This window comes from Dipodomys ordii, unplaced genomic scaffold, assembly GCF_000151885.1.
Source record: "Dipodomys ordii isolate 6190 unplaced genomic scaffold, Dord_2.0 Scaffold2, whole genome shotgun sequence".
In the NCBI taxonomy this organism is placed as follows: Eukaryota; Metazoa; Chordata; class Mammalia; order Rodentia; family Heteromyidae; genus Dipodomys; species Dipodomys ordii.
This window is the reverse complement of record NW_012267218.1, coordinates 23,220,293-23,246,021: the sequence shown is the minus strand read 5'-3', so window position 1 is coordinate 23,246,021 and position 25,729 is coordinate 23,220,293. Positions and strand designations below refer to the sequence as shown.

Below are 25,729 nucleotides of genomic sequence, written 5' to 3'. Positions count from 1 at the left end.
TTTTGGTTTTTACTACTGAGGTTTGAACTCAGGGCTTTGTCTTGCTAGATAGGCACTCTACCACTCACTCAGCCCTTTTTTTTTTTTTTTTTTAAATTTCTAAGGCAGATCTCATGCTTTTGCTCAGTGCTAGCCTTGGACCACAATCTACAGCCTCCAAAGGGATCTACATATCTATGTAGCTGGGATCACAAATATACACAAACATTCCTGGTTTACTCTTTGAGATGGGGTCATCTCAGCAACTTTTTGCCTTGCTAGCCTTGAACCTCAACCCTCCTAAACTCTGCCTCTCCAGTAGCTGGATTATTTCAGATTGGTTTTTTTAAAACTGGGGGTAGGAGAATCACCAAAGTGAAATTTTTTTTTTGTTCTTTTGTTTTTGTTTATTTTTGATGCTGGTCCTGGGATTTAAACTCAGGGCCTGGGTGTTGTCCCTGAGCTTTTATTCACAAGGCTGGTGCTTTACTACGTAAGGCACAGCTCTACTTCTGACTTTTTGGTGATTAACTGGAGATAAGATTCTCATGGACTTTCTTGCCCAGGCTGGCTTTAAACTGTGATTCTCAGATCTCAGCTTTCTGAGTAGCTATGATTACAGGCATGAGTCATTTGTGCCTGGCCACAATGAGCATTTGAAGTCACTATAAATCCTTACTTCACATTTCAGGTCACAGATTTGAATGTTGCGTTTGCTTAGAGCAGACTGTCTAGCCTCCTGCAGCCAAGTGTGCTGCTCTCTTGCTGTTAAGTCCCACAAGAACTGCTTGAGGTTGAGACAATGTCCTATATTTTTGCATCCTTGTGCTAGTTCAGCTCAGGGACTGGGTATGGTCTGAGCTGGGCATTTGGACTTCATCCTGAGTGACTGTACTGGGCTGAGCTGGTCATCTTTCCCCTTCCCCATCCTTACCCTGTTGGCGACATGACTGACAGATGGAAAAGGTGAAAGGGAGACAGCTTCAGTGCCCACCTCTTCCCAAGTTCTGCAACAACACACCTGGATGACTGGCCATATAGTAGGGCTGGAGCTCAGAGGGCTGCAGAGGAGACTCAAGGACCGGTGTGGTGTCCCCCAGCTGGCTGACTATGTTGGGGAAAGGGGGCTCAGCAGCAGTGTCCTCAGGGCCCAGGTAGTTGTAGAAGGGGGCTCCTTCCTGGCCATACAGGCTGTAGTGCAGGTCATCTGGGCTGGGGCCATACTCATAACCTGGCCGGAAGTGGACCCCAGCCTCCCGCTCTGCCTCAATCCGGGCCACGTTGCACAGCTGAGCATAGACCTCTGCCAGGGAGGAGGGAGAGAGGGATCTGGGCTTCAGCTCCTGCTAGCTAAGCTTGGTGGGATAGTTAATTGGCTGTCCTCCCCAGGAGAAAGGGAACACACGCAGACTGGTGCCCTCTGAAATTCCTGGAAGCACCTTCAACCCATACCTTGTCCCCAAACAACAGGGACAGAAGCCTGCTCCCCTTTTTCCTTCTGAAGGTGATACCTCCCTTTCTGGATTCAGGCCCCGCCCTTCAGATGTGCCTCACCGGAGCTCCTGGGGGGGCACAAGGCACACTGCTGGCTCCAGGCCTCGCCATCCTGGCAACAGCATTCTGTGTAGGTGGTACGGTGCCCACGCAGGGGCTGGCTGCACACATCATTGGTGACTTGCTTCCAGCAGATGTCCATGTGGATGTCATGGTCTGGGAGGTCCTCTAGTGGTCACAAGCCAGACAGAATATGAGCCCTAGCCTAGGCCCACACCCTCTGCTGCTTTGGCCTTAGGCCACTCACCTGTGCTGCTGGTGGTGTTCACACAGCGCTGTCCACTGAGGTCCAGAGTGAGGGGCGGACTACAGAAGCAGTGGAAGGAACCCTCTGTATTCATGCACTCACCGTTCTCACAGGCCATGTCCTGACACTCATTGTGATCTGTGGTGGCAGGAAGGGTGGCTTAGGGCCTATGTAGCCTTCCACAGATGGTATTCTTGGAAGGTTTTGGCTTGGTAAATGGCGCCATGGAAATAGACTCTGAACCTATGAGTGATCATGAAGATTTCCCCTCCCCAATTTAGCCCATCCTGGAAGACTCCTCTTGGGGATAACCAGGGCTTCCCTCACCTCAGACCTGTCTGTTGCAGCGGGCATCTTCCCCAGAAAGGGAGATTCCCAGAAAGAGTGAGACTGGCTGGCAAGGCTGGGAGTAGGAGAGGTTTTGTGTGTCCTCACCCTGGCACTGTCTATGGGAGGCATCGTAGTGGTAACCAGGATTACACAGGCAGATGTAGCCAGGCACTGTGTTGAGGCACCGGCCATTCTGGCAGAGAGCAGGCCCAAACAGCACACACTCATCGGCATCTGCGGAAGGACAGAATGAGGTGAGGAGAAAGAGGGAAGAAGCAGGAGAAAGGAAGGACATAGGACCAGGACTCTCAAACATGACTGGCTTATGTGTTAGATAACTTGAAACAAGTTGCTTAGGTTCACCTTGCCTTAGTTTCCTATCTCAAAAAATGTAGATAATACCACTTAACATCTTCAAGTTATCCTGAGATTAAGAGGCACTAATAGGTATAAGGTGGTAAAAATAGTGCTTAGTACATACAAAAGTGTTCAAGAAAAGCTACTTCTGGGACTAGCTTCAGGAATAAGGCACTGAGAGACTCAGTACCTGAAATGCCCTAATTAGGAACATGGGCCTCCCAAAGTTAATGATTTGGTAAATGACACCAAGGAAATAAGTGCAGTACCTGGCCTCTGCGCTATAGTACCCTCACTCTGTCCATGTGCCCACATGTTGGGGAGTGAAGGTATCATATTAGTGTGTACCCTGAGGGGATAGGGAATGGACTATGGGACACTCCAGAAGTTCTAGCAACTCCAGCTAAAACTCTGCAGGAGTCACCTCTGGGGTAAAAAGATAGAAGCCATTTGGGGAATCAGGGCTGGATTCAGAGCTTCTAAGGACCCGCTGGAGGTCTTGTCCACAGCCCACTCTGGCAAATGGAGTTTGGGGAGGAGGATGTCAACAAGGTTACCTGTATACATGGTCTGTCCAAATGTCCAAGCTCCTTCCACAGGAATGTAGCCTTTACCACTGGGGCAGAGTTCACTGAATTCAACTGCATAGGAAGGCATCCTAGCTCAGACAGGGAAGGCTGTGCTTTCTCCCATTCTTTGCTTTCTTACTTTATTTTATTTTTTGAGAGTGTCTCACTATATAGCCCAGGCTGGGCCTTGAACTTTCAATCCTCATGCCTCTGCCGCCCAAGTTCTAAAATTACAGGCATGCACTACCATGCCTGACTCCTCCCACCTTTTAAAATTGTCCCATTGCAGAGCTGACTCTTAACAGGATCTGGGGCCCTTGAGGCCTTACCTGAGTCCTCAGATGGGCAAAGATCACAGGCATCTCCCCACCTGGCACCCTGAGTGCAGCAGCACTCAGCTTGCGTGGAGTTCTGGCCCAGGATGCTGGAGCAGGGTGGATCGCCATTGTGCCCAGAATAGCATTCCATGCGGATGGGGCCTGGCATGTGGTCTCCTGTTGGGGCCTCAGGGATGCTCTGAGCTGTATATGATAGATGCTCCTTATTACCGTCTGTTTATGGCCCTTAGAGGCACCCAGCTCTTGACTTTATCGTTTAACTTTAACATTTATTGTAGGATAGCAGTGTGGAAAATGCTGCCTCCTGTGTCATCTCTCTTGGAATTCTCAGCATCTCTACAAGTGAGTGCTATTATCATTTCCCTTCTACAAATGGAGAAATTGACTCTGGAGATGCTATTAACCCCTATGCCTCTGATGCCAAACCCCTTTCTTCCCTAGTATGCCTCCTTCCTTCTTCTCCTGTGGGCTGTCCTCACTCCTAATGGGCGATATAGGCATCCCTCTGCTTCACTGAGACCCCTACCCCCCCTTCCTTGTTCCTTGCAGGGTCCTCCCCTTATTTTCTTCACAAGTCAGTGAAGCAGCTGAGTCCCAGTCAAGCCTGGGGTGAGAGACTGAGCCTACATCTCTGGGGCAGAATGGGAGATGGGAAGGGGAGAATCTAGCTTAGAACAGATACAAGTCCTCCCTTACCCTGAAAACTTAACTAGGACTCAGATGGATTTAGTTGTCCTCTAAGACTCAGTCTGAGGTCTCTGGGGCCACTCTAAGTCAGCATTAGAGCTCCCTGGGCCTCTCTAGGCCATCATAGCCCTGCAGCTTGGACACAGCCTGGCCTGATGCAGACCCACTGGCTCAGCCTCCTCCGCCCTCCACGTTCCTTTCCTAACCTGAATCTAGTTCCTGGCCCAGTCAACTCTCAGATGTAGTGGTAGAGGGGAGGATGCCTTTTGTAAGCCTTAGAATCATCAGATAGGGAAGGGGTTGTAGGAGTTTCTCAGGTCTCACCTCCAGCACCCCGAGGACGACAGTGCCCCTCTTGTGCGTCATACTCCTCTAGGTCACTGGTGCAGAGGCACAGGAAGGAGCCCTCCACATTCTCACAGAGCGCAGCCCCACACACAGCCAGCATGAGCTCACACTCGTTCACATCTGCCAGGAGTGAGGACAGGCTTGTGAACAGAAAAGAGGAGGCCAAATCCCCTGCCCCTAACCCCAGCCTAGCCAGGCAGGTCCTCCTGCGCCAAGAGAACCATGCCAGGCCTTGGTAGAAAAAGCAAAAGTGGGTTTGATTTAGCAGGAAAAAAAATGGACAGAAGATTGTGGAAAGAAGAGAGGAGCTGCAGAAAAGGTCATGAAAGTAGACAAAGAGGAGTCCCTCCCTCTAGGCACATTCTCCAAACATTGGGCCTCTAGAGCCCTGAGCTGTTGTTGCATATCGGGTGCAGTGGGGGTGTAGAAAGAGGTGCTTTCCTTCATGTACTTGCTCCCTCTGCTGGTGGGACTTTGCCATGACTCTATCAGCCAGCAGAGAGAGATGCAAGTTGGATGGAGAGTTGAAATCTCTCTCTTCCTTAAAGCTTCCTTACCCACCTTTGGGGGGAGCTATCTTGGAACCACATGACTAGGAATATTTTGGAAAGAGGGCCACAGGATTTCCATCCAGGAAAGTCAGGATCTGAGGAGGCAAGAGGATCCCAGGGGCGGTCCTTGGCCCAGATCATGGGTGGCCCACAGACTTCTTACCAACACAGACCAAGCCTGATGGTGATGTCTCAAAGCCCTGATCACAGAGGCAGCGGAAGGAGCCATCCGTGTTGTCACAGAAGCCGTGGCTCCCACACACAGTGTCGTTGGCACATTCGTCTATGTCTGTGGGGAAGAGAGTGTATATGATCTCCCTACTTGCTGGAAATACTGGTTTGTTAACATCACAATCAGTAAAAAGCAACTTCAACCCAGGACAAGAATGTTCAAATAGTTATATTCCTCTTCAACTTTTCTAAAGCTCTGCTGTATGGAAAATATACAAACTTCAAACAATTACACAAACAATGTCCTCAGAAGAAAACCATTTCTAGCTCAATCCAGGGGAAAAACAGATGTCCCCAGCTCTTCCTCCACCCGTCTCCCTTCTACTCACCAATGCAGTCTCCAGTTGGGGCCATGTAAAAGCCAGGTTGGCAGCTCAGAACACAGCGATAGGAGCCAGGGCTGTTCTCACACTGCCAGGCCCCACACACTGGGTTTCTGTAGTCCCCACACTCATCAATATCTGTCCCCAGGGGAGGAGACAGAGGAGACAGATGTGGTTAGGTCACTATTCTAGCCCTGTCTTGCTGTCATTATAAGGTCATGTCTAACAACTTCTGGGATCTTTCGTTCCAAATTACTGCACTCAGTTCTATCCAAGCACACCAATTCAGGGTAGTTTCCTCAGACCCAGTGGTGCTGAGTGTCTAGCAAGGGAACTGTGTATTATTTAGGAAACACTGAGCTCTTAGCCCCACGGTGGGAACTATGCCTGTTCTCAGCAGCAGACGACTTTTTCTTTATATGAAATGAGTTTATAATGGTAGCCTTCAGGAAGCTGTCTGCAAACCTGTCTTCTGTAATCAGTTTGAAGATTGTCTATAACTCTCTGTCCCAGAAAAAAAGGCATTGAATGTAGCTGGGCACCAGTAGCTCAAGCCTATACTCCTAGCAAGAAACTGAGTATAGTTCAAAGTCTATCAGACTCTTATCTCTAATTAACCACTGAAAACCCAGGAGTAGAGCGGTGGCTCTAGTTATACAGCATCAGACTTAAAAGAAAAAAACAACAACTAAGGGATAGTGCCCAGGCCCTGAGTTCAAGCACACACACATACAAAAGACAATGACCATACACAATGTTTAATATATAGAGAGTCAATTTGGCCTTCAAAACTAGATTGTGTGTTGTGCTTGTACAGAAAGTTGTCTTTTTTTTTTTTTTGGTCTGGTCGTGGGGCCTGAGCTCTGGGCCTGGGCGCTGTCCCTCAGCTCTTCAGCTCAAGGCTAGAGCTCTACCACTTGAGCCACAGCGCCACTTCCGGCTTTTTTCTTCTTGTTTATGTGGTGCTGCGGAATTGAACCCAGGGCCTCATGCATGCAAGGCAAGCGCTCTACCACTGAGCCACCTTCCCAGCCCCAGAAAGTTGTCTTTATTTTGTCAGCCTTAGATGGTCCCTGAGCCAGCAGAGGCTCAATGAATATATTGTCTGTCCTTTGGATGATTAATCTATGTTTCCCAGGAAGCTACAGTTCCTCATTTTAGGGAGCTGAGGCTAGACAGAGGTGGAAGTGGACAGATATGGGCAGAGCCCTGTACTCCCCCCGGAAGGCTTACCGACACACTCCCCACTTTCTGGGGAGAGCTGGAAGCCAGTCTGACACATACAGTTGAAGGAGCCCTCAGTGTTGACACAGTCTCCTCCCAGACATGGGTCTGTGGCTGCACACTCATCCACATCTAGGACAGAGATGCTTGTTAGCACACCCAGCGCTGGGTTCCTTCCCTGTCAGAGTCCTGTGCAGTTTCCTCTGAAACCCAAGTGGCCCAAAGGAGGCCAGAGAGGAGGACTTAGAGTAGGAAAGGGTGGTATAATCTGAAGGTAGAGTCCAGCTGGAAACCAGAGGGGGGGACAAGGGTGACCTTGAGAGGGCGTGGAGAGGATGTGTCCTGCACAGACATCTCAGGCCCTGACGAAAGGCTCTGAGCTTCTCTGAGACTCCCTCAAGTTGCTCCTGCCCTCCCATCTTCTTATCTCTAGTGGTGCCATAAACATTTTGTTTAATGTCAGCACTGGCATAAAAAGGAAGTCTAGTGTAGACATAGCCTCCTCTAGTGTTCTGCTTTTGACTCCTAGACATAGCCACGCTGGCCACTCACCCTGGCAGCTGGTGCCCTGCTCTGCACTGGCGAAGCCAGGTGCACAGAGACAGAAGAAGGAGCCGTGGCTGTTGAGGCATTCTCCATGAGGGGCACAGTACTCCTCCCCCACACACTCATCCACATCTGCAGGGACAAGAGAGCAGAGTGTCTCCTGGGTGTCCCCACCTCCCCGGAGCCCCGGTGGGGAGACTTGGGCCACTCACCCTCACATATGGTGCCATTGGCCAGACGGAAGCCTGAGGGACAGAGGCACTGGTAGGAGCCTGGCGTGTTCTTGCATTCGCCTCCCAGACAGGTGCTCAGGGTATCTTTACACTCGTCCACATCTGCAGGGCCACAGAAGGAGGGAGGCAGCTAATGGAGGTGCCTCCAAGGACAGAACCACGGGAGATCCAGGGAGCAGGATGATGATGGATCCATCCACTTTTCCCTGTTCTCCAGTGGCCTGCACCACCCAGCAGCCCTGGTCTATAGCTAGAGCTCTGTGTCTCTATTCTGGCTGGAAGGGCTCCAATATAACAGAATTGGGAAAGAAACCAAGGAAGGAGATACAGTGAGCCTGAGATGGTAACAAAAGCTCTTTTGTTTTGTAACACTTGTCTTATTATGTAGCCCAGTCTGGGCTCCAAGGCACCATCCTCCTGTCTCAGCCTCCTGCCTGCTGGGACTGCAGGCATAAACCACCATGTCCAGCTGAGACTTGACTGAGAGAGCTGCCTACAGGTGTTCTGGTATAGGTTAGAATTGTTCCAGGACTACTACTACTACTACTACTACTACTACTACTACTACTACTATCGATGTCATCATCATCATCATCATCATCATCATCATCGTCGTCGTCAGTTGTATAGGGGCCTGTGCACAGTCTCTGAGCTCTTTTGCTTGAGGCTAGCACTCTATCACTTTGAGCCACAGCTCTACTACTGCTTTTCTGGTGGTTAATTGGAGATAAGAGTCTCAGACTTTTCTGCCTGGACTGGCTTTGAACTACAATCCTCCGATCTCAGCTTCCTAAGTAGCCAGGATTACAGACACCAGCACCTAGCTCCAGGGCTATTCTTGTGAAACACGCTTGTAATAATAGATTCTAAGGCCCCTCCAGAGTCCATACCATGAGTGTACAAGAAGTGTTCCAGGAAGCCACATGCTAAACAGTCCAAATGTACATTGCAGTCCATGACCCAGAAGTTCATTGTCCTCTACCCCACCAGGTCTTTAGTTGCCTTTCTGACTTTGGTTCCGGAAGGGTGAGAATGGGTGTCCCCAGCTAGCTTGCCGTAGTAGAGGAGTTCTTGTTCCCTCATGCTCCCTCACGCCAGGGAATGCTCTCACCTTCACAGGTGTGGCTCAGGGGGCTGGGCCGGTAGCCCCGGTCACAGTCCTTGCAGGAGAAGGAGCCGACGGTGTTAGCGCACACTCCTGTGGGACAGACTCCAGGGAAGGCGCACTCATCCAGGTCTGGGCAGACGGAGACATGGCCAGGGACCTGGGACGGCTACCCCACCTAAAGAGGGCCTCACAATACCCCTAGCCCCCCATCTGAGTTTTGGTGACACCCTGAGCCCATAGGAGGGGTAGATTCTGGCTATGGGTCTTCTATGTACACAACTCCTTCCTAGAAAACTCGCTGGGTACCTCTATCCTCAGTTCCCCTCCTGACTCTGGGACCGCCTGTTCTTCCTGTCCTTAATTCTGAGTTTGGAGATTATGGCAACAGAAACTCTCCTCTAGGGCCCTGTAGTGCATCCTGGAGCCCCTTGGGAGTAGCCCAAGGCTGGGGGACAAACTGATCTTCTTTGGGAGCCCAGAATGTCTGTATTCTGTCCCCTCTTCCACTGCTCCCTGAGGTTACCTTCACAGGCAGTGCCATCTTCATTTATCCAGTACCCACTCTCACAGGCCGAGCAGGTAAAGGACCCTTCTGTGTTGAGGCAGAGGCCCGTGGGACACGAGGTCCGGCTGGCACATTCATCCACATCTGAAACCAGTCATTGAGCTCTGTGTAGGATTCTGCCAGGCAGGCATGGCAGAATAGTGGGAGACTGACAGGTGAACAAGGAGCAGGAAGCAGGAAGTCTTGGTAGGGGTGTGCTGAGTCAGCATGGGGAGGGATACGTGACCAGGATGGGATGTGGGTTGTGTGAAGAGGGGAAGGAGCCATAGACTGGCCTGGCCTGTGGTGGAAGGCTGCTTCAGCATTTTTGTACCTTGGCAGCCCTTCTCATCTGGAGTGATCTCATAGCCCAGCTCACAAGAACATCTAAAGGAACCTTCCAGGTTGATGCACCTTCCATGGGCACAGACCCCAGGGGTCAGACACTCGTTCACATCTGTAAAGAGAAGTCCAGTATGCTCTGGCCCCCTTTCCTTCATGCAGCCCTTCATGGCAGGCTTAGCGCATCAATGCGGAGGCTGGGGAAGGGCTGTAGCTCACTCTGGGGAGGACATGAGTCATGTTCTCCCATTCCACTCAGATAGGACAAGATCCTTCCCTCATGAGCTCTCCTCAGCCCCAGTAGTAATACAGGGCACCCTGTATATATCCTTTAAAAAAATGAGGTGGTGGTTGGTAGGGGTGGGGTGGGGGTAGTGCAGGTCCTTCAGTCTTAGGACTGGTTTAGTCCATCCAAAGGTACTTGGAACAAGATGTCTAAGAGCCTTGTATCCCCTCATTGTGGGTCTGATTCTAGTCTCCTACCTGCCACCAAACATGTTTCCAGCCCAACAACCAGCTTCAATAGGTGAGCACACAGTGCAGAGAGAGGTCAGGCCATGCATGGGTGGCTGTGGCAATCTCAAGGGCCTGGGAACCATCTGCCCTCTCCAGACTCTCAAAGCATCTATTCAAATCACAGCCCCTCCTGGCATCTGAATCCCTGGCCCTTCTTCCTGCGGGGGCTGAGGGGAAGGAGTGCTCCTCCTTCTGCTGACCCTCAGCCCTCTCTGGAGTGAGAAACACAACTACTGTTCAGCGAGTGGTGCTGTTTAGACAGTGCTGTTCTACAGAAGAGCAGAAGGCCTGGCTGCCAACTCTCACCACCACTCTGCCTCTGCTTAAGACCTGAAGCTTACCCCAACTCCACAAGAGCCAGCCACTGAAGCCTCTGGAAACTTGGGCTGTAGTTACAGAATGCCCCCACCCTGGCTGATTCAGAGGGCAGAGCCCCATAACTGAACCACACCCATGTCATACCCAGTGTCATTTGGGAACCAGCTGGATCCAGAGGACAATAGCCTGCAAGCCACTTCCCTCTGCCCACTTCTGTCTCTGTGTGTGGGCTCAGCCAGCAGCCCCAAGGCCAAATAGCCCGCTCAGTGCCTTGGCAAGCAGCCCTCACCTATACAGTTTCCATTCTGGCCCCTGTAGCCATCTTCACAGGCCAGACAAGTGTAGGAGCCAGGGGAGTTGACGCATCTCCCTTCAGGGCAGGTGCCAGGGTGACGGCATTCATTGATATCTGTAAAACAACAATCTCTCCTTCAGTCATCCCTGGGAACCACAGACCATCTGTAGCTCTATGACATAGCAAATTCTTGACCCTGCCCTTAGGGTGAGGGTTGGGAAGAAATGTCAGTTTTATCATAAACAAAAATCTAGGGGAAAATGAGAGTTTCTCTCTGTTCCCAACTTTGCCTCCCAAATGGAAGAACTTCAAAACGAGTCCAGTTGACTCCCTGGTTGGCTATGGTAGGCTGTGGTTAGCGGTGGGAGGTCAGAGTTCTGTTTGGTGAGCTGGACTGTTTGGGCTAGGCCTTTGCAGTTCCCTTGGTAAATGCCTAATCCTTTATAAATTGTGATCATTACTGGGATTGGATGTGCTTGGTACTGCAACCAGGTAGACTGTTGCCTTACGCCACAGAGTAGATAACCCAGGGACTATGAGGCAAAATGAAATTCCCTTGCTCCAGGAAACAAGGACCAAGGCTGAGCTCCCAATTTTGACACAAATCTGTCTCAAGGCTGACACTGGAGAAGTGTTAGACCTTGCCTCTGGCCAAGAGGCATAGGCACATCATGAGCCTGGTTCAACCACACAGACAGATGAAGAGGGACCTCAGGAGGGAGAGTGAAGCAAGGAAAAACTATTTGCCTCAAGAGCTGAGTGCAGGGTTCTTCTTTAATGATCTGACATGTTGGAGAGACTAGCATCTAAGTTACATAGGCAGCCTGGACTAGTTAAGGAGGTTATCCTTCAGGGGCTGAACTCCTGGTCAATGTGGGGGAAAACATTGTATTCCTCTGCCTCAGTGTTAAGACTTCTGGTCATTAGCCAAGATGCAAAGAAAGCAGAAGGATTTATTCTTCCCAGATGGGTAACTGTCATTCTTCTGGAGCAAGTCCACCAACATATACAGGTTCAGAGAATCTGCCCAGTAGGAAGACCTACTCAGCACCATGGAGGAAATGCAGGAGACAAGCAAAAGGATGGACAAATAGTCTGTAAAGAGACCAAACCAGCAGCTGGCACAGGACAGCTGGACACGGACCCTAAGATGGAGGGTGAAAATGAGTCCTTCCGGAGCTTGTTTGGTCTATAGAAGTCAGGATACAACAAAAGTCTCTGTTCCAAAGGGCTGGGGTTTCTCAAGCTCAGAGCTTGACCCTGAGAGGAAGACATATTTAGATGAATATTTTGCAAGGATACTTGCAAGATTCTAGGTAATAATGGGGACACAACATAAGGCTTATCTCTGGAAACAGAACAACCACCCCTCCCCTAGTTGGGTTGTGGTGACACAAGATCAAACTATTCTTTTTTTTTTTTTTGTCAGTAGTGGGGCTTGAACTCTGGGCCTGGGCGCTATCCCTCAGCTCTTCAGTTCAAGGCAAGCACGCTACCACTTGAGCTATAGCACCACTTCCAGTTTTCTGGTGGTTTATTGGAGATAGGAGTCTCACAGTCTTTCCTGCCTGGGTTGGCTTTGAACCGCGATCCTCAGATCTCAGCCTCCTTAGTAGCTAGGATTACAAGCATGAGCCACCAGTGCCCAGCAAGATCAAACTATTCTAAAAGTCTCTGTAAAGGAAAGATAGAGAGAATGAGATAGAGATGAAGAGAATGAAGAATCGAGGATCTCCAGTTTTGGCCACTTAGAATACAGCATCAGCACTATGGCCTGCTGGTCCCAAAGATACCTGGAGGAGAATGGGAAAAGCCACTGGGAATGATAACTGATCCCTGCTTCAGGGGTGCAAGGGTTTGAGGACGGATAGAAACTGAAGCAAGTCCATTGTGGGGAAAAAAAGAAACAAAACTCCAAGCAATCTTTGAACCCCTTTCTCACAGGGATCAGGCAATGTAGGAAGATTAGGTTTGCTAAGAAAAAAGGTTGGTCCTACCCACAATGTGCCAGGCACATCAGCTGGAGGTGGTATATGCAGTACCAGATGCTGAGCCTTTAGGATATGTGGTACTCACTGAGGCTCTTTATAAAATATTCAAGTCCTGGACTGGGAATGTGGCCTACTGGTAGAGTGCTTGCCCAGCTACATGAAGCCCTGAGTTTGATTCTCAGTACCACATAAACAGAAAAAGCCAGAAGAGTTCTATGGCTCAAGTATTAGAGTGCTAGCCTTGAGCAAAAGAAGCTCAGAGACAGTGCCCAGGCCCTGGGTTCAAGCCCCAAGACTGGCCAAAACAAACAAACAAAAATTCAAGTTCTCCATTTCTGAGCTAGGGCAGGCTTGTGCCTCCTGGTCCCATGTGGTTGGGTGGGGCTGTAAGACTTGGTGGCCAAGGAGTTGTGAGCATATAATTTATAGAAGCATTCAATTACGTGCAGTCTTCTACAGCACTCTTCTTTTTCTTTTTTTCTATGGAGACAAGCCATACTCTAGAGTCTGGCTATTTCTTTAGCACAGTTCTAGATTATAGAAACATGGGGCAGAGCCCTCAGATGACCCTTACGAGTCAACTAGCACTGGGAAAATTATCTGTCTTGTCTGTCATTAAGGCTAGGGTTATTTGTTAAGACAATATAATCTAGTCTATACTTGAAAACCACTGCTGGCTTCCCTTTTAGACCAGAGGCCCAGGAAGCAATGATTGTAAGTGACAGGTCTGGCACTAAGTGAGGGAGAGAGAGCAGAAGAGCAGAGGAGCCTCTCAGTCTCCATCTGTTAGGGAAGGGCTTTCCTGTTTAGGATTGGATATAATTTAGCCATAAGCCAAGCTTATCAAAGGGCCAGATAAAGATTCTAGACACAGAGGATTCCATTACCAGATATCCTGAAGCTGTTCTACCAAGTTATTAGTATCTGGGTGGAGATTCTGTGCCTAGATGAGAGTTTGAATTTTAAACTAAGGCTATTGTTTATTTGGTTAGTCTCAATATGATAGTTGGTGGCAGGAATGGTCTATTTATTTCTGATTCCTAGCCCATGGCTAGTACACAGCTGGCACTCAGCAACTGTTTGCTCACCAAAGAATGGGGAAATGTGCCTAAAACTTCTCCAAACATCCTATTGGTTTAAGGCTGCAGAAGAGACCCCCAGGTTTCCATGGAAACAGATGACCAGCTCAGCTTACCATTCTATTATCCCTCTGCTGGGAATGCCCTGAAGTTCCTCTGTCAGGGGTCAGTTAGCTCTAAATGAGAAGATGTTCCTCTGTTCCTTGTGAGAGCATGGGGTGGGGGTGGCTAAGAAGTTCCGACAGAAGCTCAGCGGGACCTTGGGTATGTGTGGGTGGGGACATTGAAGGCTCTGGCAACGTGCAGAATTTGCTCCTTGTTTATGGGAACCCAGAGTCGTGGTCTGACGGAAATGCCATTGAGACTGCTACATGGGATGCTATCCAGACCACTTAGCCTCTCACCAGAGACTTCAGGTTTCAGCGGAGAGAGTGGTTTCTTCATTGGAGAAAGAAGAAAGAGGGAGAGGAAATTGACTAGGCTCCTGGGTGATGAGTCTGTGGTTACTGATGGAAACCTGGAGAAGTGTGCAGACGACATCATTCTTTCTTTTAACAGTCTTGGTGTGTCTGCCAGGGCTAGGAACTCAGCCTGACCTCCCACATGAGATGTATGTCTAGAATCTTCCCTCAGATGGGATGGAAAAGATTCAGAGGCAGGCACTGGGGGTGGTAGGAATCTGGGTACAGGGGAAGGACAATGCTCTCTGACAGTGATGTGTCCTCTTAGTTATATCCAGAGGTATTACTGAGCACCTTGGATAGGTTCACTTATCCAGTCCTCCTTACTAAAGATTCTGAGATGGGCACATGATGGTTTCTAATTCCAGACATGAGACAAGAGCCAAACCCAGGCCTGTCTGCACCAGAGCCTGTGCCCTTAACATTTGCAGGTTAGTATAAATCTGACATTTTTAATGTTCTGGTATTTTATTTTCTTTAAAAAATAAACTCTGACCAAACTGAACCAAGAAGAAATAAATCAGTTGAATATGACAATAACATACAATGAGATAGAGGAAGCAATCAGAAGCCTTCCAACAAGGAAAAGCCCAGGACCAGATGGATTCACTATGGAATTCTACAAGACCTTTAAAGAGGAACTAATACCCACACTCCTCAAGCTCTTCAGAGAAACAGAAACAGAGGGACTAATCCTAAACTCATTCTATGAAGCAATATCACACTCATCCCCAAACCAGGCAAAGACCCAACAAAAAAAAAAAACTACAGACCAATCTCTTTGATGAACATAGATACAAAGCTCCTCAATAAAATTCTAGCCAACAAAATCCAGAAACACATAAAAAAATCATACACTAAGACCAAGTAGGCTTCATCCCAGAGATGCAGGGATAGTTAATATAGGTAAATCACTAAATGTAATACATCACATCAACAGATCCAAGGTCAAGAATCACATGATTATCTCCATTGATGTGGAAAAGGCTTTTGATAAAATACAGCACTCATTCATGTTAAAAGCTCTGGAAAAAATAGGAATAGAAGGAACATTCCTTAAAAAAAACAATAAAAGCCTTATACAACAGACTAACAGCCAATATTACACTTAATGGAGAAAAACTACAACCAATTCCCCTATAAATAGGAACAAGGTAAGGATGGCCTCTCTCTCTACTCTTCAGTGTAGTTCTGGAGTCCTTAGCAATAAGGCATGAAAAAGACATTAAAGGGATCCGCATAGGGGAGGAAGAAGTTTAACTGTCTCTTTTTGCAGATTACATGATTTTATGTCTTAATGATCCCAAAAGCTCCATCCCCAAACTCTAGGGCTTATAAACCACTTTGATAAAGTAGCAGGACATAAAATTAACCCACAAATATCAGTCGCCTTTTTGTACACCAACAATGTACAAGCAGAAAGGGAAATCAAGGAAACAACCCCATTCACAATAACCTCAAAAAAATCTAGGAATTAACCTAATCAAAGATATAAAGGGTCTATTTCATGAAAACTTTCAAAACCTAAAAAAAGGAATCATAGAGGATACCAGGAAATGGAAAGACCTTCCATGTTCCCGGATAGGAAGAATTAATATAGTGAAAATGGCCATACTGTCAAAATCGATATACACATTCAATGCAATTCCCGTAAAAATCCCAACAACATACTTTACTGAAATAGAGAAAACAGTCCAAAAATTCATATGGAACAACAAAAGACCTAGAATAGCCAAAGCAATTCCAGGCAAAAGAAAGAATGCAGGAAGGATCATCATACCGGATTTCAACCTCTACTATAGAGCCAAAATATAACAAAGACAGCTTGGTACTGGCACAAGAAGAGACCCAAAGACCAATGGAACAGATTAGAGGACCCAGAAATAAAACCACATACGTACAGTCAGATGATATTTGATAAAGGAGCCAATGACATAAAGTGGAAGAATCATAGCCTCTTCAACTACTGGTGCTGGGAAAACTGGGTGGCCACATGCAGAAAACTAAAAGTGGACCCTAGCCTGTCACCATGCACCAACATCAACTCAAAATGGATTAAAGACCTTAGCATCAAATCTGATACTCTGAAACTACTGAAGGACAGAGTAGGAGAGACACTTGAACTTATAGGCACAGGCAGGAACTTCCTGAACAGAGTCCCAGGGTCACAACAAATTGGAGAGAGACTCAACAAATGGGACTACCTTAAAACAAAAAAAAGTTTCTGCACAGATAAAGAAATAGCAAACAAATTATAAAGAAGGTCAACTAATTGGGAAAAAGTTTACCAGCAATATATCAGACAAGGGTTTAATATCCATTATATACTCAAGAAACTAACCCCTCACAAATCTAACAAACCAATCATGAAATGGGCAAGGGAGATAAAGACATCTCAGAAAAAGAGATAAAAATGGCAAAGAAACATATGAGGAAATGTTGAGCCTCCCTGACTGTAAAGGAAATGCAAATAAAAACAACACTGAGATACCACGTTACCCCAGTCAGAATGGCCCACATCCTAAATTCAGCTGACAACAAATGCTGGAGGGGATGCGGAGAAAGAGAAACCCTATTCCACTGCTGGTAGGAATGTACACTAATACAACCACTTTGGAAAGCAGTCTGGAGGTACCTCAGAAAGCTAAATATAGATCTCTCCTATGACTCAGCCATACCACTCCTAGGCACCTACCCTGAACAACAGTAACCAGTATACAAGGGCACATGCACCTCCATGTTTATTGCAGCACTGTTCACAATAGCCAGGATATGAAAACAACCCAGATGCCCCACCACAGATGAATGGATCCAAAAATTGTGGTACCTATATACAATGGAATATTATGCAGCCATTAGAAAGAACATTTCAGGGAAATGGATGGAACTAGAGCGAATTATTTTAAGTGAGGTAAGCCAAGAACAAAGAGACAAACGCCATATGGTCTTCCTGATATGTGGATGCTAAAGCCAAAATGCAAGGAGATAACAAAGTAAACAGGACTTGAGAAACAAAGGACAGCCACTCATTTTGTCGTATCATTGCTAAATGACTCTATATTCTTGAACATATATATATATATATGGTATATATATATATATATATATATATATGTGTGTGTATATATATATATATATATATATATATATATGCACGCAATGGAGGGAAGCCAAGAGGAGGATGCAGAATAAGTGGAAAACCGAACAACACATAACAAAGGGGCCCATCAGCTGTACTGGACATAGAAGAAAAAGAACTAAGCAATCCAAAGACAGAGATGGGAAGGGAGGAATGAGAGGGAAAGAGGGAACAGCTTACACTAAGCAAAAGGAAAGAAATATAAACATCACCTGATGTGGAAAAAATAACTATATTGTCAAAGCTCATAGAATTCACAAACTTTATAGACCATGTGAAGGTTAAAAAAAAACTCTGATGTCAAATCCGTAATATTGTGGTACTGCTTACATGAAGTATTCAGGATAGCAAGCACGCACATAGTAGGCACCTATCTAGTGGTGGGGGAGGGGGGTCTTCATTCTGCAGTTTCCTCAGAAAAGACCAGGCCGCCTTGTCTCTAAGGACCTGATGACGAGGGGAGTGGCTTCTAGCTTTAGTCATTTATAATCCTAAGTTGTTGTTTGGTCGGTTGTGGGGCCTGAACTCTGGGCCTGGGTGCTGTCCCTCAGCTCTTCAGCTCAAGACTAGTGCTCTACCACTTAAGCCCAGCACCACTTCTGGCTTTTTCTGCTTATGTGGTGCTGAGGAATTGAACCCAGGGCCTCATGCATGCAAGGCAAGCACTTTACCACTAAGCCACTTTCCCAGCCCCTATAACCCTAAGTTTTAAAGGTTGGGGGCCACCAAGATGGAAGCATTGAGGGAAGGTAACACACTGAGAGTGAAGACAGGAGTCTTTCCTATGTCTGCAGCTACCTTTCCCCTTTGCTAAGGCCTCCTGGGACTCTGGAAGCCTCCTGCTTCCATAGCAGTCAGACTGGGAAGAAAGAACACTTCTAAACAAAGGAACACAGTTTACTCCTTTCCTCTAGGACCCTCTGCAACCAGGTAAGTCCTGGCTAGGAAAACCTTGGAGGCTGCAGAAAATCCAGGCTTTGTTCAAGATTCCTTCCCATGCCACACAAGGACAGGGTATTTTTCAGAGTGAAGGGGCACAAGTAATCTGAAGAAATGTTTTTAGAGTATCCTGTAGATTGGAATTCCGTGATAAAAGGGTAAGACAGGATGTCAAATTATCACCAAGAAGAAGGAAATGCTCAGGAGTTTGAAGTCATGTCTCTGGCCTTGGGAGTGGGCTCAGCATCAAGGGACTCAGTGGGGACAAGCCAGAAGGGAAGCTGGTAGTGGGCAGTGTGTGGGGTGGCTGGCTAGCTCCTTATCCCCACTCCTTACCTTGGCAGTGTCCTTTCCTGACCATGATGTAGCCCTGATCACACTCGCAGTGGTATGAGCCCTCGGTGTTGCTGCATCGCCCTCCACTGCACATGTCTGGCTGCTCACACTCATCTATATCTGGGAACACACAGGACAGTCCTGAGTGAAATTCCATCCTGAGGGAGGTTCTAATGCATCTTTTCCAGAAGCCAAGAACAAGGACCTAGTGCTAAGACCCACGTAAGGAAGACTTACTACAGTCCTGACAGGCTAGAAAGGTTCCTAGGCCAAGTCTGAGACTCATCAGGTCTTGTTTATCCCTGAGTCCTTTTCTTCCAGGGGGTCCAAGGCAGTCTCTATAGCTAACTCCTCACCTGGATGTGAAGGCTGGTCATATAGACAGGCGGCAGTCCATATGACATTATCTGAGAAGGCCAACACTGTCTCTACCCACTTCTCCTCCCAACTATTGCAGACTTTGGGTTACTCCTAGGGTTCATATAAGGATCTCCTTAGAAGCTGGTAAAAATCAAACATCCAAAGACAGATCAATAGCCAGAGATCTGTAAGTGTGCTTTATGTCATTGTCCAAAGCACACTGGTACCCTACAATGGCTCTGAAGCCCAGCCTTGGTCACACTGCTCTGCTCAGGCTTCAGCCAGGGCTCATTAATGCCTTTAAGTTCTACCTGCAGCCTGGTACACAAGCCTGGTCTAGGCTTGGCCACATTGCTAATTTGCACTGGCCGCAATATAACCTTAGCTACAGCAGTCTTCCATTGGTATAACTTCCAAGTGTTTGTTCACACACATCTCTGCTGAACATGTCTTCCCTTACGTTGATAGCTAGCAGATTTCTACTACAATTTCAAGCAGGAGCTCTAGGTCCTTGTGGCCACTTCCCCATTTCATACCTCCACCATCAAATTCATGGAGGCCTCATCTTGGCCTCTTTCCAGTACTGATTCACTCTACAGAGTCCATATACAGATTGGGAGCTCTTAGCACAGTGCCTGCCTGGTAGTAGTAAGCAATGAAGAAATGTGAGCTATTATTATTCTGGCATTAAACTGACCCTGCAGAATCCAAGCTCCTCAGTCTGGCAGGTAAGATTTTTCATGACCTGGCTCCTGTCCACCTTGCTTACCTTGTTTCCTGCCTCCCATATATCTCCTAGCTTTGGTCACAGAGGACCTGCCTCTAAGCCTCTGCCTGTGCTATGCTCTGGCCTGGAATGCCTTCTATACATCAGCTTGACCATCTTCTGAGCTCTTCCTTGCAGCTCATATAGTCCCTAGGGTTCCTTTCAGACCCAGTCCTAAACATGATTGTTCACTGACTCGCTTACTTCTCCCTAACCTGGGAACCTACCCTTCTGTCTCAGTGTCTCCTCAGCACAGACCCCAATAAGTGCTTACTGAAGGAGCTGGGTGATAAATATTTGTGTATGGGCAGAGTTTCCACCTAAACAATCCTTCCTAAAACTCCAGTTCAGTGGAGTTGCTTGCACAGGTGTCACATGCACCTGGCTGGAGATCCTGACCCTCACTCAGCACAGGGTAGGTCCACGTTACCTACACTGCAACAACTCTCCAGACATTTAAGAAATTAGTTATCTTCACTTTGAGAAGTTCTAATGCCAATGGAAGGGAAAAGAGAGCTCACAGATGTCTACCATAAGTGGGAACCTGATATAGAACCTCTAAATGAGTGGATCCAGTACTGCTTTCTGATAGATGGTGCTGGCAAAACTGACTCTACAAAGGAAAATGGAAATGGGACCCCCCCAGGTTATTAATATCCATGTAAAGATGGATCCCAGATGGATTACCACATCCCTTAAAAGGTAAAGACATAGCAAGAGAAAGTAGGTGAATATTTTTGTGACTCAAGGGAAGGGAATGATTTCTGAAGTAAAATCCCCCAAACAGCAGGGTGCCGGTGGCTCATGCCTGTAATCCTAGCTACTCAGAAGGCTGAGATCTGAGGATCGTGGTTCAAAGCCAGCAGGGCAGGAAAAGTCCATGAGACTCTCTTTTTATTGGGGGGGGGGGTCTGGTCATGGGGCCTGAACTCTGGGCCTGGGCGCTGTCCCTCAGCTCTTCAGCTCAAGGCTAACGCTCTACCACTTGAGCCACAGCGCCACTTCCAGCTTTTTTCTTTTTGTTTATGTGGTGCTGAAGAATCGAACCCAGGGCCTCATGCATTCAAGGCAAGTGCTCTACCACTGAACCACCTTCCCAGCCCCCATGAGACTCTTATCTCCAATAAAACACTCAGAAAACCGGATGTGGCGCTGTGGCTCAAGTGGTAGAGAGCTAGCCTTGAGCTGAAGAGCTCAGGGACAGCATCCAGGCCCAGAGTTCAAGCCCCAAAACTGACAAAAAAAATCTACAAAACTAAGACAAAAAGGTAAATTTCCTAGCCTCAAAATTAAGGATTTTTTTTTTTTTGGCCAGTCATGGGGCCTGAACTCTGGGCCTGGGAGCTGTCCCTCAGCTCTTTAGCTAAAGGCTAATGCTCTACACTTGAGCCATAGCATCATTTCTGGCTTTTTCTGCTTATGTGGTTCTAAGGAATTGAACCCAGGGCCTCATGCATACAAGGCAAGCACTCTACCACTGAGCCACCTTCCCAATCCCCAAAATTAAGGATTTTTGATCAAAGAAGGGCATGAGAATAAAGTCAATGAATATAGAACAAAATGGGAAGAGTCAATAGAATTTACAAGGTACTTTAAAAAAAGGCATAAGAAGAAATGAACACCCTCAGAAAACTGAACAAGACAGAAACAATTTAAAGATGAGGAAATGTGAAATCCAACATGTAAGAAATGCTAAAACTTATTAGTAATGTAAAATAGTAAAGTAGCTTAGCTGTTTAAGTTACTTAACAACTTAATAACTTAAAATAACATTTAAGCACTTGATATTTCAATAGTTTATACTGCCTATATTAAATTTGTCTAGTAATTACATAAATTAATAATTGTGTATAATTAATTCATATAAATCACTACTAAATTAAATCAATGGAATAATGAGCTCACTTTTTGAGACTATTGAGATTTAGGAAGCTGATGCTGTGCTGGATAAAGACTCTTCAAGTGGCAGCCAAGCCCCATTGGGAGAAGCACTGCAGCTGACCTCAAGCTCTTCCCTTTTCCACAGCTGTTGAGGCTGGCAAAGACATCTGGACACCCAGGTTGGCACAGAGCCAAACTTGTCTGGGCCAATCCTGACAATACCATTCCTAGTAGTAACTACGGCTTATTCCAGGCCAGCTTCCTAGCCTGGGTTTGCAACCAGCAATACTTTGGGCCGAAATACTTCTGTCCAGGCTGCAGAACCCTGGAGAAGCCCACCATCTCTTGCCTTTCCCCTGGTCTGCCAACTTGTTCTGAGTACTGCTGCCCAACTCACCTCCCTGACAGCCAGCTGACCAAATCACTGCCCCTTACAGAGTCTGCCTGCTGCCACTGTCCCAGAATGATCTCCAAGTACTTCAGCCTTGCACTCAAAGCACTTCCCAAACTGGCCACAAGTGCTGTTATTTCCTCCATGGACCTCACAGTTCATTCACACTGACTTCGCCGTTATTGCCAGGGCTTACCAGGCCTGTTCACAACTCCAGTTATTGCAAAAATGGCTCCCTTTTCCTGGAATACCTTCTGCTTCCTCCATTCCTTTTCATGCTCCATGGTGGTCTGACTTTGTGGAAGGGTATGACTTTGTGAAAGTAAATCATTCTTTGGAGCTAGAATGACTTCGTTCTATTTCTAGTTCTACAAGGTGGGAGGCCCTGAATATTTCAATTTCCTTCTCTGGGCCTCAATATACTAAACTATAAGTGAGGATAAGGACTGAATGGATAAAGTTTATATAATAAAGTGCTTAAGGTAGGTATTGGTGCCTCACATCTGTAAATCCTACCTACTCAGAGTTTGAGATCACAGGATACCAGATCAAAGCCAGCCCAGGCTGAAAAGTCTGTGAAACTATTAGCTCCAATTAACCATCAAAAATCCAGAAGTAGAAGTGTGGTTCAAATGGTAAAAGTGCCAGCTTTGGGCAGGAAAAAAATAAAGGATAACAAGAGGTCCCCAGTTTAAACTGTAGTACTGACACAAATAAAGTGCTTAGGACAGTGAGGGACATGAAAAGTACTCATTAGATGGCACCTATTATTCTACTCCAGCTCAAGTAGCCCCTCAAGAAAACCTTCCCAAATTCCTTCCTTCAGAGACAGCCAGTGGCTTTCTTATCTGCACTCCACAGCATCCCATCTGTCCCACCACACTCATCCATCCCAGAATCCTTGGAGATCATTAGCACAGTACTTAGCACCTAGATTCTCCATGCTCGAGTGCTAACTAAACAATATGCACAGTCTTGTACTCTCCCATTACATAGGGTGCATTGTCTCTTCTACCTCGCTTCTTCTCATAATCAAATGATAGGATAGCTCTGAATTCTGCAAACCAGATCTTTAGTGATAGGACCCTGAACCTGATAGGATACACAGCTCTGCTGGCCACTCTTGGAGGGGCATGTCTGTGATGACTGCAAGGCTGCCCTAGTCAGAGCCAGCAACATGAGCTCCAAGAACAGCCATTTTCAAGGTAAAGGTTTTTCAACTGCTTATGAGTCATAGGGCACTGATCTGAAGGCACTCTTTACTTTCCTTGTGAATTCATTCATAAAAAATGTATGAGAAATGCTCTGTGAGTTAGATGCATGTTTATCAAAGGTTCTCAGCAGGGGGCTAACATTCTAAGAGAAGTTTTAAGCCTGTGAATGTCTATAAAGCAGCTGGGGATCTGAGCTCTCATCCAGGAGTCTCAGCTCTACATCTTTATGGGTCATCTTCCTTCCCTGGAAGGAAAACAGTTCCTTGTCACTCAGAGTTTGAAGACATGATTTTTGGTCTCCATCACCGGGAAAGTTCTCTAATCTCTTCTTGTCTCTACTTGCAATTCCTTGAGGCTTCTGAAAATACTGTTGCCTTTTTCTTTTTGGTTGGTCATGGGGCCTGAACTCTGGGCCTGGGCGCTGTCCCTCAGCTCTTCAGCTCAAGGCTAGCGCTCTACCACTTGAGCCATAGCACCACTTCCAGCTTTTTCTGCTTATGTGGTGCTGAGGAATCAAACCCAGGGCCTCATGCATGCAAGACAAGCACTCTACCACTGAGCCACCTTCCCAGCCCTACTGTTGCCTTTTTAATTCCTGTCCTTCCTTGTGGTCTCCATGTAGGGTCAGCTTCCTCCCAGGGCCAGGCCAGACTCTGTTTCTCTTCCTATGGCTTCTATACTCCCCACGCTGCAGCATTGTGCCTGGGGGCTATGATCACCTGGTTCCTCTGTGGGACTAGGCCAAGACATACTCTCATGTATCCACCCCTGGGCCAGGGTGGGCTTGGCTTACCTTGGCACTCCTGCGTGGTCCCTGAAGTGGCCAGTGTATAGCCAGGATAGCAGATACAGGAGTAGGAGCCCACACTGTTGACACAGCGTCCTCTTCCTGTGCAGGGGTCCCTCAGACACTCATTGTCATCTGACCAGAAGGAGGCAGGAAAAGAGGTCAGGGAGGCCAGCATGCCTTTCTTTCAATAGGCACCTGCCAGTAAGCTACCCGTACTAGGGGATCCTGCTATGTGGTATAGAAAGGGTGAAGGAACAGAGGAGGTAGGAAGAAAGCCCTAAAGATGAAAGCCACAGAGTGGGCAGATGGCACCCACTCAGGCACTAGGGGTCCTAGATGACTACCAACTCCTCCTCCCTGCCCCTTGTCCTCTTCCCTCAGGGGTCTTGTGATCATGTCATTCTTCCTTCAAGAGCACAGTGGATATTTCTCTTCTGCACAAAAATATTGCAGGAAAGGAATAAGGTTCACACTTGATGATTTATTTTGGTCCCACACCTCCCCTTCAGGAACGGCCCTGGCAGAAACCTTGGTCTGCTCAGCAGGTAACAACATGGTCAATTAGAGGGGTGGGCTGATCTCTGAATGGAGAGCTACCTGGCTTTAGCAGGGGTGCCCAGTCTCCCGGAGTTTGGAGCTCATCAGATGGGCCTCACATCTGGATATTCTCCCAGAGGTCAAGTTAGCTTTGTCCCCAGGGACTATGCTCCCAACACCTATTCTGAACTGCCTGGACATTCTGCTGCCTGGTTTCTTTTCTTTTCTTTTTTAGTATATATATATATATATATATATATATATATATATATATATATTTCTTTATTGTGAAAATACCGTACAGAGGGTTATAATTATATGGGTGCTGCCTGGTTTCTTGACTCAGTCTTCCAGCCCCTCCTGCCACTTACCCCACCCATGCAGCAGGCCAGGATGCCCACATAAATACCCGTGCAGAAGGCCTGGCTGGGGTGCAGCTGGTAGCCAGGGCTGCAGACACATCTGTATCCATCTGGGAGGCTCTCACAGATACCAGGGCCACAGATGTTGGTGGCTCCAGAAGCACATCTATCAATGTCTATGGGAGAGGGATCAAGCAGAGGTTAAGTTAGAGTATGTAGGGGAGAAGGGGGACAAAGGAAGTGGAGCAGAGTGCAGAGAGAATGGGAGCTGGGATTCAGGGGCTTCAGAAAACCAACAGAGGGCTACACCTTTGTCAGGCCCTCCTATATCCATGGATATCATAGCCTCTTGTAATACCCATGGGACCTGTTGAGGTGGTGAGCCTGACTCAGGATGGAGCTCACAGTAGATAGTTTATCCTCCTCATGGGAACCTAATAACTTCTAGTGACCCATATTTCCTGCCTCCCTCCTCCTTTCTCTTCCTCTCAATGGGGACACATCTCTCATCCATAGAGCTTAGCTAGCAACTCTTGCCTAGCATCCCTAGACAGTGAGACAGATCCTGGAGAGTAGGGTGTACAATAGCAGAGACTAAGTTATCTGACTAAAGAAGTACTTGACACTTTCAATAAGCATGAATGAACAATAGAATGCATGGACAAACCAAGAAAGGAATAATGCTTTCAGCCTGTGTCCACCCTGAGGTCTTAGCCTAGAGCCTACATACTCAGGGCTCTCCTGCATGCCCCTACCATTCTGAGAGAATCCTGTAGCTCCAACAGAATGGGCTGGAAGTGGGTGGCCTGTGTTGGTCATAGAGGGGCTTCATGGTATTTGATA

General features: G+C 47.3%; 1 protein-coding gene across 1 annotated transcript in view; it reads right to left on the bottom strand.

The window, feature by feature from the left end:
• The window catches only part of Ltbp2 (latent transforming growth factor beta binding protein 2), a 102,899-nt gene that overhangs the window by 2,363 nt on the left and 74,807 nt on the right, over positions 1 to 25,729 (bottom strand). The window contains exons 21-39 of the mRNA XM_013013523.1: positions 24,934 to 25,062; positions 23,991 to 24,119; positions 18,586 to 18,705; positions 10,635 to 10,754; positions 9,504 to 9,626; positions 9,149 to 9,274; positions 8,629 to 8,754; positions 7,497 to 7,619; positions 7,291 to 7,416; positions 6,748 to 6,870; positions 5,521 to 5,652; positions 5,124 to 5,249; positions 4,386 to 4,529; positions 3,366 to 3,557; positions 3,025 to 3,108; positions 2,216 to 2,344; positions 1,781 to 1,918; positions 1,534 to 1,701; positions 1,001 to 1,282 (exon numbers count right to left, since the gene is read on the bottom strand). Coding sequence (XP_012868977.1) covers positions 1,001 to 1,282; positions 1,534 to 1,701; positions 1,781 to 1,918; positions 2,216 to 2,344; positions 3,025 to 3,108; positions 3,366 to 3,557; positions 4,386 to 4,529; positions 5,124 to 5,249; positions 5,521 to 5,652; positions 6,748 to 6,870; positions 7,291 to 7,416; positions 7,497 to 7,619; positions 8,629 to 8,754; positions 9,149 to 9,274; positions 9,504 to 9,626; positions 10,635 to 10,754; positions 18,586 to 18,705; positions 23,991 to 24,119; positions 24,934 to 25,062 — 2,640 coding nt within the window. The remainder of the gene's footprint in view (positions 1 to 1,000; positions 1,283 to 1,533; positions 1,702 to 1,780; positions 1,919 to 2,215; positions 2,345 to 3,024; positions 3,109 to 3,365; positions 3,558 to 4,385; positions 4,530 to 5,123; positions 5,250 to 5,520; positions 5,653 to 6,747; positions 6,871 to 7,290; positions 7,417 to 7,496; positions 7,620 to 8,628; positions 8,755 to 9,148; positions 9,275 to 9,503; positions 9,627 to 10,634; positions 10,755 to 18,585; positions 18,706 to 23,990; positions 24,120 to 24,933; positions 25,063 to 25,729) is intronic.